Source organism: Halictus rubicundus, chromosome 9, assembly GCF_050948215.1.
Source record: "Halictus rubicundus isolate RS-2024b chromosome 9, iyHalRubi1_principal, whole genome shotgun sequence".
Lineage (NCBI taxonomy): Eukaryota > Metazoa > Arthropoda > Insecta > Hymenoptera > Halictidae > Halictus > Halictus rubicundus.
This window is the reverse complement of record NC_135157.1, coordinates 9,269,680-9,284,374: the sequence shown is the minus strand read 5'-3', so window position 1 is coordinate 9,284,374 and position 14,695 is coordinate 9,269,680. Positions and strand designations below refer to the sequence as shown.

Here is a 14,695-nt window from a genome sequence, read left to right as displayed (position 1 = left end):
CATTTTCTCAAGTTTAAATATAAACTATACAAAAGTCAAAACTTCTGTCTGCTTCTATGAGAACCAAAAAGTAGTGGCGACACTCCGGGCGGTACCTTTGAAGTCGATCTCTAAATCAAAATTGAAATTGAAAATTTCGTGTCGATTTCTAATAATTAGAAATCTATTCGTGTTGATTTATAATGTAATATTTATTACAAGATCGAAAAGTTGAAGAAGAAAAAATATATTCGATACAACGAAAGTTTCGAAGAAACTTAAATTGGTTGTCTAAAAGTAGTAATTATGACTTTTCTAAGGGAATTTTCTTAAATATTTAGGATGAAATTTTTCAAAATTTTGGAGACAATTCTAAACGTGCGGTTCTAGGACTATGTTCATGACGTACACTTGCAAGCGCATGCGCGCTGGAAACTGGTTCTCGAAGAAGCGCTGGAGTTTCGGATCTAATGAAGTTTGTGCACGCAACGCGCTGATGCTTCTTCATTGAAAACATCTGTCCCGTTCGAATGCCAAGTGTGTTCGTAATACCGTTCAATGGCTATCGTCGGTGACGTTTAAAGACCGAACTATCGTAATCTACACGTGATAACGAGTTCAAGTTCCGTTTTGTGGTCCGTTTGCTTTTGCGATATACTTGGACCGTTATAAGAGAACGTCCATCGGATATTTCACAGTAGCCCCCCGTAAAAGCGGCGCGATTGTTTATTAATGGATGGACCTGGCCAGGCCAATTACGCGAGAGGTGACAACAGAAAAATCAATTCTGTTACTCGATATTCATTGTATATGTTATACGTATTATTGGAGACGATACAATAAAGAAAATTTGAATGGATAGCAATATGTGTTGTTCAGTTATCGCGAGCCTAAACGACGTAGTGTAAGTAGCTCGTTGCGAGGTTATAATTAAGCTTTGCTCTCGGAGACTGTCGTCTCTCCTGTCGTCAATTTCTGTCATTTTCGATGCAAGGTGTCACACTTTATGATTCATCTGTATCTTATCACTCGTTTCAGGCAATGAACTATGATTACATTAATAAACTATGATTATATTAATCGGCGTTGTTTGTGTTTTCGTATAATTAATGTTTAAGGATATTATTGGTAATCCTAAATCATGGATTACGATTATATCACCTTTCAAAGAGAAAGAGATGTTCATAATAAATGTTATGGTGGAAGATTATGGTGTATTAAAGTACGTATATACAGATCTAATTTTTCTTTCTCCTGTATTTTTACCAGCCTATGTGTGATATGTTTGTTGTTTGTAGGACATATGTGGAATTATATGTGCAGTCTTAACATGGTTGTTAATCATTTATGCGGAATTTGTTGTGATGGCAGTAATCCTTATTCCCACAATAAATACTTTATACTCTGGTCTAAACACGGCCATATTTCAGTCATTAACTTTCTTGGCCTTTGCCTCTCACTTGAGGACAATGTTCACGGATCCAGTAAGTAAACAAAAATGGTAAAACCTTGCATAATACAATAAAAAAACTTATTAATGTTCTCCCACATATTCAGTATTACCGAGCAACTTTTCCATCACATTGTTCATAATAATTTGCAACACAGTAACTGAAAATATTAACAAATATGTTTATGCACAGGGTGCTGTACCAAAAGGCAATGCTACGAAAGAGATGATAGAACAAATGGGATTCAGGGACGGACAAGTCATTTTTAAGTGTCCAAAGTGCTGTTCTATTAAGCCAGATAGAGCACATCACTGTTCTGTTTGCCAAAGGTAAACGTTCAATACATATTGAGTTAATACAAATTATAAAATCCAAGTGATAATTAATTCTTTTATACCTCTTTTGCAGATGTATTAGGAAAATGGACCACCATTGTCCATGGGTAAACAATTGTGTGGGGGAAAATAATCAAAAGTATTTTGTACTATTTACAGTAAGTGTCTTTGTGTGTTCAGAAACAAATGAAGCATAAATTAATTTTTACCAAATGCATTTCAGTTCTATATAGCTGGAATGTCGTTGCAATCTTTATTTTTATGTATACAACAATTCACAACGTGTGTCAGACAAGAGTGGAAGGAATGTTCTACGTTCAGTCCACCTGCGACGGTAGTGCTGTTGCTCTTCTTGGCTTTCGAGGCACTTCTCTTTGCCATTTTCACTGCTGTCATGCTGGGAACACAGTTGCAAGCTATTTGGAATGACGAAACTGTATGTAAATTCACTATGTATGTCGGCAAATAAAATTAATTCGGACTTTAAGCACCGTACTGAGTCACACATGTTTGTTATAGGGTATTGAACAACTCAAGAAAGAAGAGGCTAGATGGGTTCGCAACAGTAAATGGAAATCCATTCAAGCCGTGTTCGGAAGATTTTCAATTGCATGGTTCTCACCGTTTACCTCGCCTCCAAAGTGCAAAACAAAGCTAGATTTTTATTTATATTCGGTGTAATATATTAGGATACATGGCCGCGTCCCAGGGATATTTAATATATGTAAATATAAACTATATACATATGACGTATCATGGAGTCATGTACAAGTGAATAGAATATTTGTAATTTTATACCACTATCTAAAGATTTCAATTAATTGCGACCATATTCGAAATGTACTTAAAAATGCGCGCAGCGTTTAATATAAATATATATATTTTAATTATGACAATATAAAGCTTTCTTGTATTTAGATATTGGTATCGTCGTATCGTACTAGTGACATGACTAAAAAAACTTTTTAAATGTTTTACCCGTGATACGTGGAACGTAACGTTCATAATCGGCGTCGTTTATCAAGCGTTAGCATACGAATATGTATATGTACCAAGGAATACACGAAACATGACATTAATTTTTGGAATCGAGGTTTCGCACTCTCTAGATAATATGTACAGTGCACATTGTGATACCTAGAGCATTGCATTTTCGGTCAATCGATCTAGATTATTTATTGTAGACTGATGGGTAACGTTGTATTTCGGGATCGACTGTAATTATTTTATCAAATATCAGGATACGAAATTTCGACTAGACAATAATGTCAACAATCCAGTGATTTTTACGGGCTGCTACAGGTTTATTGTAAGACGTCTCATTTTTCGAGCAAGCATATCATAATTTAATTCCATTTCCTTATTCTTCGATTTTGTATTTATATGAGGATACCTGATTTTTTGTATAAATAAATTGTTGTACAGTTTCTTATATTTACCGACAGTATCTTTTATTTTGTGGTTCGAGTAACAATACTCCGAGTAGTGAGCAAAATTGTGATTAACATTTGAAAGTGCATAGTGCCAACTTCTGAAAATAGAATTGAACAAGAATTTTTATCCAAGTTCAAAAAATAAATAATTCTCTTGAAGTATAACAATTTTGTATGTAAAAATGTCTATTTTTTTTTTTGTTTAACAGTGTCGACATGAATTTTTTAATGAAATTTTTATGGAAGACCCTCTAAGGGTAGTGCAATTATATGAACATATTTTTGGAAAACATGTAAATTGAAAAAAATTTTAAATGAGAAAAAGAAATGCTTAAAAGAATATTATTTAATCCTGCTGTCAGAGACGTTAACATCTAATTTCAATGTCATTCTTGTGGCTTATATTGAGTTCTCTGAGTAGATGATTCGTATTTATTTTTTTAGGGGCTGAAATTTCTAAACTCTACTCATTACTGTTTTACAATTAGTTTGATTTCCGGAAAGATTTTTCTGTTGTACCTAAATTGGTGATAAAATTGAAAACAGTAATTTTTTATAGCTTTTCCTATACTCGAAAAAATTATACATTTGTGTGTTCATTATTTAATGTTTTTCTTTATTGTAAGCAGGTAAAGGGGTGCAATAGGTAAATTCAACCACCAATTTATTTTTAAATGAAGCTACTTACAAAAAAAAACTATTCTCTACATTTTTTCTTGTTGTTTCTTGTCATCTTGGGGGACTAAATCGAATTTTATTAAGATTTGTGGGATCTAGAAGACTCTAATCAGTATGATAAATTCCACCTCTGCAGAGTTACTCGTTTACTAAATAACTCTGTTTTTGTGGGAATTTTCAGCATGTCCAGCGGTCAAACTAATCATCGTTGGATCGCAGCAACGTGGGCGCGTTTTTCTCCCGGCTGGAGCGTCGAAGAAGTTGTCAAGCGTCGTGTAGTTTCTTATTAAACGATTTCTAACGGTAATCGCTTGCGTGCCACGAGCATTTAAGTTCGCGAAAACATAAAAACCGAGCAGCGCTGTCGGCGAAACCCGAGGTCGCTGGTTTTCCACTTTCATCGGCTTCCGTTTCAGCTCTGCACAGCTCTGCTCTGCTCAGCTCTGCTCGGCTCTGTTCTGCTCAGCTTTGCTCTGATCTTGGTCTTCGACGTGGGGGCGCTTACAGTGGCAAGGTCGTTATACGTGCCCAGATAGAGGAAACGTTCTCGGGCGGCGTGCTGTTGTGTACGAACGCTCGAGGAGCGGCTTTCACTTTTGCCACGGCTGTTCGGTAAGTTTCAACCATGAACGCTCGTTCAATTTTTCGACCAAGCAGCCTAAAAAGACTCGATCGAGTCCTAAACCAACTGGACCAGGCCCTTTTTCAATCAGATCTATCGTGCCACTCTTCCGTGGATCGCGGGACCTTAAGGGGGGAAATCCTTTTCCCGGTGAAATCGATATTTTACATTGTCGTTTTTTCAATGGAGAGGTGTAACTAACTAATTTGAAACTTTGTACAAATTTCCATTACACTTTTATTAAGTTATATGCATTTTTATATGCTTGTTGATTGGTTATATGCAAGTTATATTCATTGAGTAAAACATTTATTCTAGTAACAATAAAATAGAAACGTTATTGATTTTTGCCAACCCATAGACTGCAGTTGTCCAGACTTAGAAATGAATTTTTGGGCTAGTATGCTCAGTGTACGGAACTTGGTCGGGATTTGCAAAGTGCAAGAGTACGTACATGTTAATTTTCCAATTTTTATTTCATGAAATAAGTTGCTTCGATATTGCAGAATTTTTAAGGTCGCTCTGTTGTCGAAGCGTTAATATGCATGTAAGCTTGTCTTTTCGAAATTTGAACGTGTCATAACTGCATAAAGAGTCCACTAACCCACCGGCGAAAAGCGAAAGTAGAATTGGCCGGTCCTATGTCAGACCGTCTGAATGATCGAGCGCAAGCGTTCAGTAAAATATAAAAATCACAAAATTAGGCACATGTAAGAAACTTGAAATTAAAGACATTGAAAATCATTAAAACATTGAACATTAAAGAACTTGAAATCAACGTTTACAACAGATTTTTCATTTTTTTTTTTCTAATCAGCACGACTTGTGCATTTCACAAAGAGATTGCAAGTTTCTAAGCATCTGAAACGAAAATATGAATTTTCATGAACATCCGATGGATATCTTCTTACAATTAAAAAAATATAGCCTCCTTTTTGTAGCTAATTATTTCGAAAAATCTAATCGTTGTTGTACTCACACTAGACACGAATGTCTAATGACTAAAATTTACGTATTTATTACGAAAATAAGTAGATGAAATTTGAAATAGTCAGAAAAGATTAAAATGTCTGAACACATCAGTTTCAACTACTCAAAATTATTAAAGAAGGACAGAAATATATATTAGTATCTTTAGTTTCTTGCAACCATCACAGAAAGTGTTTATTTTGCTCAAAACAGTGAAATAAAAAAGTTTAAAAAAAATCAGACGATTTCAAGAACACGATTGTATTATTCATGGCTGTTTCTTGCAACGAATACAGAACATTTTTATTTCGCAGGAAGATGCATAATTCGCTAATGACTATCGCGGGAATTCCAAGTTCAAGTTGCAACAACCGCAAGAAATCCGTCATGCGGCGGTTGCACGCAAAAAAAGGAAAATCAAACGAATCTCGTGCGATCATTAACATATTGATACGTGAACCCGTTGCGTGCGTCTGATCATAAAGACGAGAAACCGCGCTTTGCGTTTTTTCGCCGTCGATTAAATTGATTAGCAAACGTTCACACGAACCGAGCGTTCCGCAAGCGGTGTCATTTGTACGCGTGTTAGAGAACTGTTGACGTATCAATTAGAAATCTTTCAAGATCTTTTTCTGCTACATATTCCGGCGAACCGTTACGAGGCTCGCACCAACGAACGAGCATGAACGTATCGTTATCCGGCCGATTCGTTGTGTTAGCCGTGTTTAATAAGGCGTGTGCATAAAGTGGCGATTCAAAGGAGGATTATATGGTGTTTGAGCACGAGATACGCGGCCGAGCCTCGTGAAATTGACCAATTCGATGCGAATTCGCGTAATTGCCGGTCGTTTTATGGCAGCAAGAACGGTACTATAAAATCGAATTATTTGCTACACCCTTCCGATGAAAATCTTTATGCATTTAATCCTCATACAAACCCAGATATACTATCTTATTATTCTCGATTTTAATTAAGGGACATTTGTTAAGAGAAAGCATATATTTTCATTTCTTGAAATTAACTTTGACAATTTTTATCAATTATTGATTATTACTACTATTAAATATTACTACTATTAAAAATGATTAATATTGAATACTATTGCTATTAAATATTGCTACTACTAAATATCACAATTTCCCATTTTTATAGTTTATTTCATAAATTTTTAATAGCGAGAAAAATCTCTTTCACTGATCAGAAAATTCATTGCAGACTAGATTACACTAAAAATTTCTTGCATTTCAAATATTTGCACTTGTCATAAGTGCATACAAATCCGCAGCCTAAATACTACTACACACATGTAATTGTCTTGGAAATTATTGATCAAAAATCGTTTATTTTATGCACATACGAATCCTTTGATTGTTTCAGCGAGTCCAGGGGTCATTTTTACGGAGATCAAGCAAAAGATGACTTCACACGCTCTCACTTTACTGATGGTATGTCAGAATTCATTAGTATCGTGTACTTTTTACTGCACTTCAAGCTTTATTTATCTATTGTGAAATTATATGGAAAACAGAGCGCACTCGAACTCAGTTTCATTCAGTTATACGATCATAAAGATGAAAGGAGTACCATAACTTTAGTTTTATTCTCTTTATTATTTTTTGCTAGCGAGAACCTAACACTGTACGTATGTAAGCTAACAATCGTTTGTAATACCGAAGACACTATCTGGTTGAAATCTTAACGGTTCGAGTTGGTTTATGCCACTAATACATAAAATTTCGATTCAACAAGTAACCACTGGATACTCCACATTTGCGGAGATACATATCTCACAAGTTGGTTAAGCAAGTTGTGTTTGCTCTAATATAGTCATTAGGTTTGTTTCTATTAATCGGTCTGTAATTTAATGGAAACACTATCGCACTTTCTTTATGTGAAATAATTGTGCAATAAATAACCTATGTTCCTGCAATATTTTCTTCTAAATAATTAAAAAAAAAACACAATTAAGCTGAGAATTTTATATATTTTTTATAGGATTATGATCCTGATTACGATGATTAAAGTATTAAGATCCACGTGGTCCATATTATTGAATAAACTGATGTCGAACGAAACACTAAAGAGTCGAATAAAAGGAAAACTTGCATTATGCTAACGAATCCTTTTGTATACTTGCAGGGTCTGGTCATAATCGCTCTGACGATGAATGTGTCAGCATACGACCCTAATGACAAGTCTTTGAAGGACATCCTGCTACCAGAAGGTCAGTTCGAGGCATTCTATCTAAAGGGGTCGCAGGAGGAAGAGCAGAACGCAGTTAGGCCGGCGCATCTTCACGGATCGTTTCATCAGTTCAGAAACCCGGCGTTAATCAACGCACCTAACAGCGCAGCTTATGGTTTTCGCTTCGACGGGAAACGCCGCTTCAACTACGCCTAAAAACAAAGACGAAATTTTGATGCATTTAATTGTGGAAATTTTGTAATAGATTCTATCTAAAACATGGACCATGTAACGTTTTCTTAAAAATCATTTTTATACTGTAAGTTCTGTAGAGGATAGCTACAGAAAAGTTTACTCGAAAGTCAAATATAAACATACAAATTTTACTGTAACAGGGACAGATATTTTGCTCTTTAATACTAACAAAGTCCTCAATCGATAGTATCACAACGATATTAAATTGTCGACACTGTTAGAGGGTAATCTATAGTTCAAAGCTCATTCGCGTTCCCCTAATGGAACCTTTTTGTAAAATGATTTTCATAGAAATTTTATTATACAGACTGAAATATCTGTTCCATGAGAATATATTTTTAAAAAATGTCTAAGTGTAACATTTCTTCTCACAAAGATTCTGTACAGATACTTTGTCCAACGAGACATACAAATTCAAACAGAATTTGTTTAAAATGAAATACAACGGTGTACTTCAACTTCTGTTCAAAAAACTACCCTACCTAAAAAATACGACGATTTCGTGTAGCAACGCGATTATCCGCCGGCTCCCGATGCATAATGCATCAGTTAGGTGCCGTCTGTCTGAATCCTAAAATTTCACGGTCGGTTCTTTCGTTCCACCGTTTAAAAATGCTATTAACGAAAGCCAGTACCAACGAACCAGCCATTAAACCGCGGATCTTATCAACAAAATTGAAACAGAGTCGTTCATCGTTATGAATATTTTTACCTTCTTCCACACATCGCCACCTTCTCCCCAACATTTACACTTCGTTAACTAGATCCTCAATCGATATACCGTTTACGTATGTATTGCACGGCTTTACCAAATCCTAGACCAATTTATCTGTCTCGCAAAATCCTTATCCCGCCATCGGTTACTATGACAAGCTCAAGTCTTAAACAGTAATTTACGATTGAAAGTGACCAAAGTTTCTATTGGAATCGAATATTCCTGGATAAAAGTAAAACTTGTCTAGAAATCACATTTTCTGTATGATAAAGTGATAAAGATCACGAGAGCCTCCGGCGACTCGCTTCACTTTCCTCCTTCATTCTCGATTGCTAATCACGGTCCGCGAACATGTCGCCGACGCCAATCACAGTCGCGGATGCTCCTTTTTCCCCCCCTCACCCACCCCCTATCCAGGATCGACGGATTTTGCCAGACGGTTGTCAGGCGAATTCTATTCCTTATGTATCTTTAATGAGCGGTTTTTAAACCGAACGTTTTTTCCCTCCGCACTGCCCGCGGCGCCACTTATGGCAGCCGCCGCGATTTTCTTAAGCCAGGACGAGTCCGCCAGTAGCTTTCGATCCACGTCAATTAGTTGATTTATAAACAGGTCTGGCGAGATGCGTACGCACACGCTACTTGGAAGTTCGGCGTACCGCCTTCACCGTTTCTAGATACCATTTTCCCGCGCCGTCCGCTGCCAATTAAAGTCCAGGGAAATTCACTTTCATTGGGGGCGACGGACGATGGTAGTGGCCGGCAGAAAATATTCATGAGGGTACCGCGACGATGCGCGCGGGCCTCTATATATATATTATGGAAAAGCACAATAGCTGTCAGTCACTCGTTCCTTGGTCCGCGCTGCGATCCATCGATCGCGATTTGCCCACGAAAAGAATTCCGCGATTCGAGAATTAAACTACGACTCGTTTCTTGCGCGTGGGATCGCACGTTATCAGGCCTTCGGAGTCCTGATCCATTCTGTGATCGATCAGCGGATTTATATTCTACCGTCCAGGTCGACGAGAGGATCGTCAATGCCGATTCGATCACTCAAAATGCGTGCTGAAACGCTTCCGAGTTTCGGATCGTTCGAGTTCGTTTTGAGTTCCGTTTGACGATTTGCTCTGTGATAATTCGCGGAACAGTCGTTCCCCCTTTCGGCGAGCGTGATCATTTCAAAGGAAATCGCGGTGTGATGCACCAATTACCTGGCTCCCGGGTAGATCGAACGGGTCTTTGAATCGCTTAGAGAAAACTAACGGCGTCGGGGGCAAGGCACGTATACACGCGAAACAATGTCGTCGGGGCCAGTTTAACAGTGCTCGGTACCAGTCGCGTCGGGGAGGCTTTAAAAGACGTTGTCGATGAACGGTGGTCCCCATAGTTGGATCAGTGTGGTGATCTAGTGGGACCTAGTGCGGTCAGCATCATGAGGATCGCGCATGTGGTCACGGTGAGCTTCGTCAGACAAGGCTCTCGCATGTGTAGTGAACACGTTGTGGAATCATTGAATTCGTTCAGTCTGTCGCGTGGTCGTGAAATTGAATCAAGGACTCGATAGGATAGATCGTTGCAATTGAACTGTTTGCTTTGGATCCAGCGCGTTAGAGTCTTGGAGAACTGTTTGTTTCACACCTTGAATTAAAAGTTTGGAGAACAGTTGGGTCCCTATATTAGGAATTTGCAGATCAATTTGTTTTGAACCCCCATGTTATAAGTTTGGAGAACAGTTTGTTTTAAACCCCATTTTACAAGTTTGGAGAACAGTTCGTTTTAAACCCCCATCTTAGAAGTTTGGAGAACAGTTCGCCGCACCATGTTAGAAATTTTGAGATCAAGTTGTTTTAAACCCCCACGTTAGAAGTTTGGGGAAAAGTTGGTCCCCCATGTTAGAAATTAGGAGAACAGTTTATTTCTTGAGCCCTCGCGTTCTTCTGGTGCTAAGACAATGATGTAGACATGTTTCTGAAGTAGCGTTGCCAAAAGTTACTTCTTCTTGTTAGAGATGTCGAGTTTTGAGAATCCTTCTGAGAAGAAATGACGACTTTTCCGTAAAAATTGAATTTTTTGAGATTCTGAATGCCTTCCACCCTCGTGTATAGGGCCACTGTTGCGTCGATCGTGGATTGCGAGGGTTGTTTTTAAGCAAACAGAGTGGAGGAATTTTTATTGTTCAACTTACAGAATATTTGCGGTATTTATTGCTTGTTTAGAATTTTTGAAATATTTCTTGGGATTTTATAGGAGCGATATATTTCAGCATTGCAGTTCGATTAGCATCGTCTCGCTCATCAACTGAAAGTTTTAACTGTTAAGATATTAAAGTATGGTTAAAGTTTATGATATTGATTATATCAGTGATTAAATGCACGCGAGACAGTAGGAACGCGAGGTGAACAAATTATTAAGAGGCTTTGTAAAATATTATTTCGGAAATACTCTATTTTCCATGGTTTAATAAAGATCAACGAAACGCACTAATAATCGCCGTGCTCATTCCATCAACTTGAGAAACGAAAACTTGCGATTCTTATACACGTATCCGTGTGATTACAGGTTTGTGTTGCATTAATTCCGGCATTTCATCGTGCAGAAACCGTGCAGCCGGATAGGTACGTTTTTCAACGCGTTACATTGTACAGATAATGTTTATGATGTGGCATCGTTTAACGCTGGAATTACGGGACCTGTCAACATGACGGATTGAGATTCTACTGATGCTGTTGTGCGCAACTAGTACATCAATTTAATTATTCGGATGTTATATTATAATTTCGATGGCACTAAATTTACAAAAGTACATTAGTCACTTTTTGTGGTCTGTAGTTCTAGTGTTGAGTATATAGGAATTTTAAGCTGAATATTAAACACAAATAAATGCTGATACAATAATTCAATACATTTAAATATTCTACCCTCTGAAGGCCATAGTCTGTACATTTATTAAAAGGTAAGGATACTCTCTTTCACTTTTGCATTTCATTCATTTGTTAAATGTAAACACGTTCATTCATTCATTATCACTAGATTGTGCGATTCAATGCGAAATGGAATACTTTGCGCATCAAATGTGCGGAGTAGGAATTAAATAGAAATTGTTTTCCATTTTTAATCATATTAAAACGTCGAAAATAATGCATTGACAATATCCCGTTGGAAATGGTCCCTTGCGATTTAGGTGAACATTTGAACCGACATTTAAGAGAAAGGAGAACAAGTGTGTTAGCTCAAACTTTCTTACATTTTGCTGAAGTATAAGATGATTCATAACAAAATGAGGACTGTAATAAAAATGTAAAGGGGTCGGAAGAGAACCAAGAAACGCAACAGAGAGCAAGATTAAACTTTTACGACTTAAATTTTCCATTATTCACTCTTATCGTAAACAGTATCTTCATGTAAAAATCTTCACGTAGAGATCATCATGCCAATTTCCAACTCCATAAATTATTTTACACAAACCATTACAAGGAGTTCTCTTTTACTAAAAGAGAAGCGAAAAACTTCATTATTCCCATTTTCTTGTATCTTCAAATTCGCAAAATTATTGTATTTTAAAACCCGCAATCTCTTAAATGTCTCTTCGCTAACAAATTTCTCTCACCCCAGGAGGTTACAAAAGAAGTACCAGCCGTCGCAGCCAAGAAAAGACAATGTCACGGACGTCAGCGAGATCACGTTCACCACCTTGCAACCCGAGACCTTCAACCCTAACACCCACTTCAGCGGCCGCAGTGGATCCGGCAAAGTGTTAAAGCTTCGTCCAATTCGTTCAATGTCCCGGGTCCGCCAGGGCCGTTTCAATGGCGGCCGGCGGCGAAGGCAGCTCCAGAAAAATGGCGGCAATCTGGTTCGAGTAGGTCGCTCGTACGAAACGAGCGGAGAGAACCACATAGATCACCAGGTGGAAAGCGTGCAGGGTCCTCCGGAAGCTTTCGACGCAGGTGCGGTCCACTTGGAGCCCGTCTACCGGGTAACAAAGAACAAGAACTTCGCCGACACGTTGCTGAACATCCTGCGCCGTCTGGTGAATCCCCCTAAATCGGTTGGCCCTCTGGTTGGCCCTTTCCACTTGCCCGGGGTCGGAGAGAAGGTCTACATCAGGCTTTTGGAGCCCGTTCAGCCCGACAACCTGGTGATCCGCTTCGTTTCATCAATGCCGGTCAACGAGATCGAGACGACCTTCGACAAAAGCAACCTGCTCCCCGAAGAACTGCTGAAACACTCGACCGTCATAGCAGTTGGTCACGAGGGCAGCCATCATCCCCCGATCCCAGAAATCAGCCACGACAGTCACTCTGACATTCCCATAATCAGCCACGAACCTCTGCCACTATCAACCGATACTCTTCGAAATTCGTACGGCCAGCAGATCAAGCCTGGTCACACCTTGCCAGACACCTTGTTGTCGAGCCACGAAGTGTCACAAGTTTTCAAATCCAATGCAGCCGTCCACGCTGCAGCTGTTGCAACGAGCCAAGCTAAAACGCCTCACATTTCAAGGACTTACAAAGTGAACTTTAAGAACGGAGAACCAGTGGCTATCCAGAGGGTTGTTCGGCATAGAAAGAGGGTTCAGTATCCGCAGAATGGTCATCCTAATTCAAACTCTCATCCGAGTTCTGCTGAGAAAGGGGAGAGTCCCCCGCAACAGGAGACTCATCAGGCTAATAGCTACCGGGGCCCTATCGCGCCTAGTTACCAGTTCCCTTGGGAGAATAACACGAAGACGGTATCGAATGAGAATAGTCAGGACTCACATCCTCCGAAGTTGGAGAACGAACCCAGTTCCCAGCAGAGGGTCAAATGGGACCCGATCGTCACTCAGAAGCCTTCGATCTGGGATCAGATGAGATTCAATGATTCCAGCTCTGCGGAGAATAATCCGAGGTATAGCATTCAGTTCTTCAGCAAGAAGATGAGGTATCTGAACCTGGACGGCACCGTGGACACTTCCGGGGAGCCCTCCAACAAGGAAGAAGGGTTCAGACCCTTGCACCCTCAGGTTTCAAGGTCCGTTGCCTACTGGGAGTCGCTCAAAAATGGAAACGCGAGGAATAAACGGGGTCATGCTCAGTCTGCAGAGATTAAGAACGACCCGACGAGTTTTAGGGAGAGGAGCGACAGCGACGCCATCTTGGATTCCACGAAGAGGTCGGATGCGCTCGAAAATGATCGGTCAAAGACTATAACAGCGAGCAAAACGGTTCCAAAGGAAAAAGGATCGGAGAAGAAGGAAGAGAAGAGAAATGAGAAAGAAGGTTCGAGGGTCGAGAAGATCACGACTGGATCCCCTGGATCGTCGAATCATCGGTGAAACAATCGCTGCCAGATTAAGGAACCGTTCAGTTTGTAGATTTCCTTTATTAAGACACGGCTCTCTTCTTTGTTAATAATGTATGAGCCTTAATTGCGAGCGGAGTCGACCCGGCTTTGATTTATAGTTCCGTTTACCTCGCGTTGCGGGATGCGGTTTGATTTAGAGTCTACGTTATGATTCCGTGGATCTGCGTCGATAAATGTATGGAAGATAAAACGTGGAGGTTCCAGCACGTTCGCTCGCAACGGTTTGCTGCGTGTAGGTTTTAAAAAACGCCCTGGGAAAGCGGTTTTACATTCTCTGTTTAGGTTTCTGACCGTAGATCGTTCGCCAGTTGTTGAAATTGATCGCAGCGACGATAAAGGAGAGAAATTGCGTGCTATAGACTGATCCAACGTCTGCGCAAATTTATATTTTCCAAGGGCTGTTCGGGAAATTCGAAATCAATGACGATTTTTATTCATGTAATTCGCATTTCAGCTTCCGAAAATTTACCAACACGTTGGTCGCCATGTTGGATACATATGGGTGTCACTATCATTAGTTGTAATAGGCATAGACATTTTTATTATGACACTAATTTTAGGATGCAAAAAGATTGAGCTGTAGAAATTCTGCAACAAATATTAATTTTCCAGTTTTCCGGATTTATTCAATTAAATTGCATTTTGTAGGATTTTGTATGGTTCATATTTGGTGGTCAATGTGTTAATAAGCTTCTTTTGAAAGATTTAAATAATTAAGATT

At 39.0% G+C, this 14,695-nt stretch overlaps 2 protein-coding genes across 3 annotated transcripts; both read left to right on the top strand.

The window, feature by feature from the left end:
- Positions 1-492: 492 nt before the first annotated feature.
- LOC143357215 (palmitoyltransferase ZDHHC3) lies at positions 493-2,670 on the top strand. Its single transcript, XM_076793535.1, has 7 exons — positions 493-883; positions 1,018-1,201; positions 1,278-1,463; positions 1,623-1,759; positions 1,839-1,923; positions 1,989-2,201; positions 2,285-2,670. The coding sequence occupies exons 2-7, from the start codon at positions 1,121-1,123 to the stop codon at positions 2,444-2,446; spliced, it is 864 nt and encodes a 287-aa protein (XP_076649650.1). The 5' UTR covers positions 493-883; positions 1,018-1,120; the 3' UTR covers positions 2,447-2,670.
- Positions 2,671-4,024: 1,354 nt separating this feature from the next.
- On the top strand, positions 4,025-8,336 carry LOC143357221 (uncharacterized). Of its 2 annotated transcripts, none has more exons than XM_076793542.1 (3): positions 4,025-4,488; positions 6,846-6,913; positions 7,608-8,336. In XM_076793542.1, the coding sequence occupies exons 2-3, from the start codon at positions 6,884-6,886 to the stop codon at positions 7,866-7,868; spliced, it is 291 nt and encodes a 96-aa protein (XP_076649657.1). In that variant the 5' UTR covers positions 4,025-4,488; positions 6,846-6,883; the 3' UTR covers positions 7,869-8,336. The 2 variants fall into 2 exon arrangements, with proteins under 2 accessions (XP_076649657.1, XP_076649658.1); XM_076793543.1 differs by lacking the exon at positions 4,025-4,488 and adding an exon at positions 6,215-6,334.
- The last annotated feature ends 6,359 nt before the right edge of the window (positions 8,337-14,695 follow it).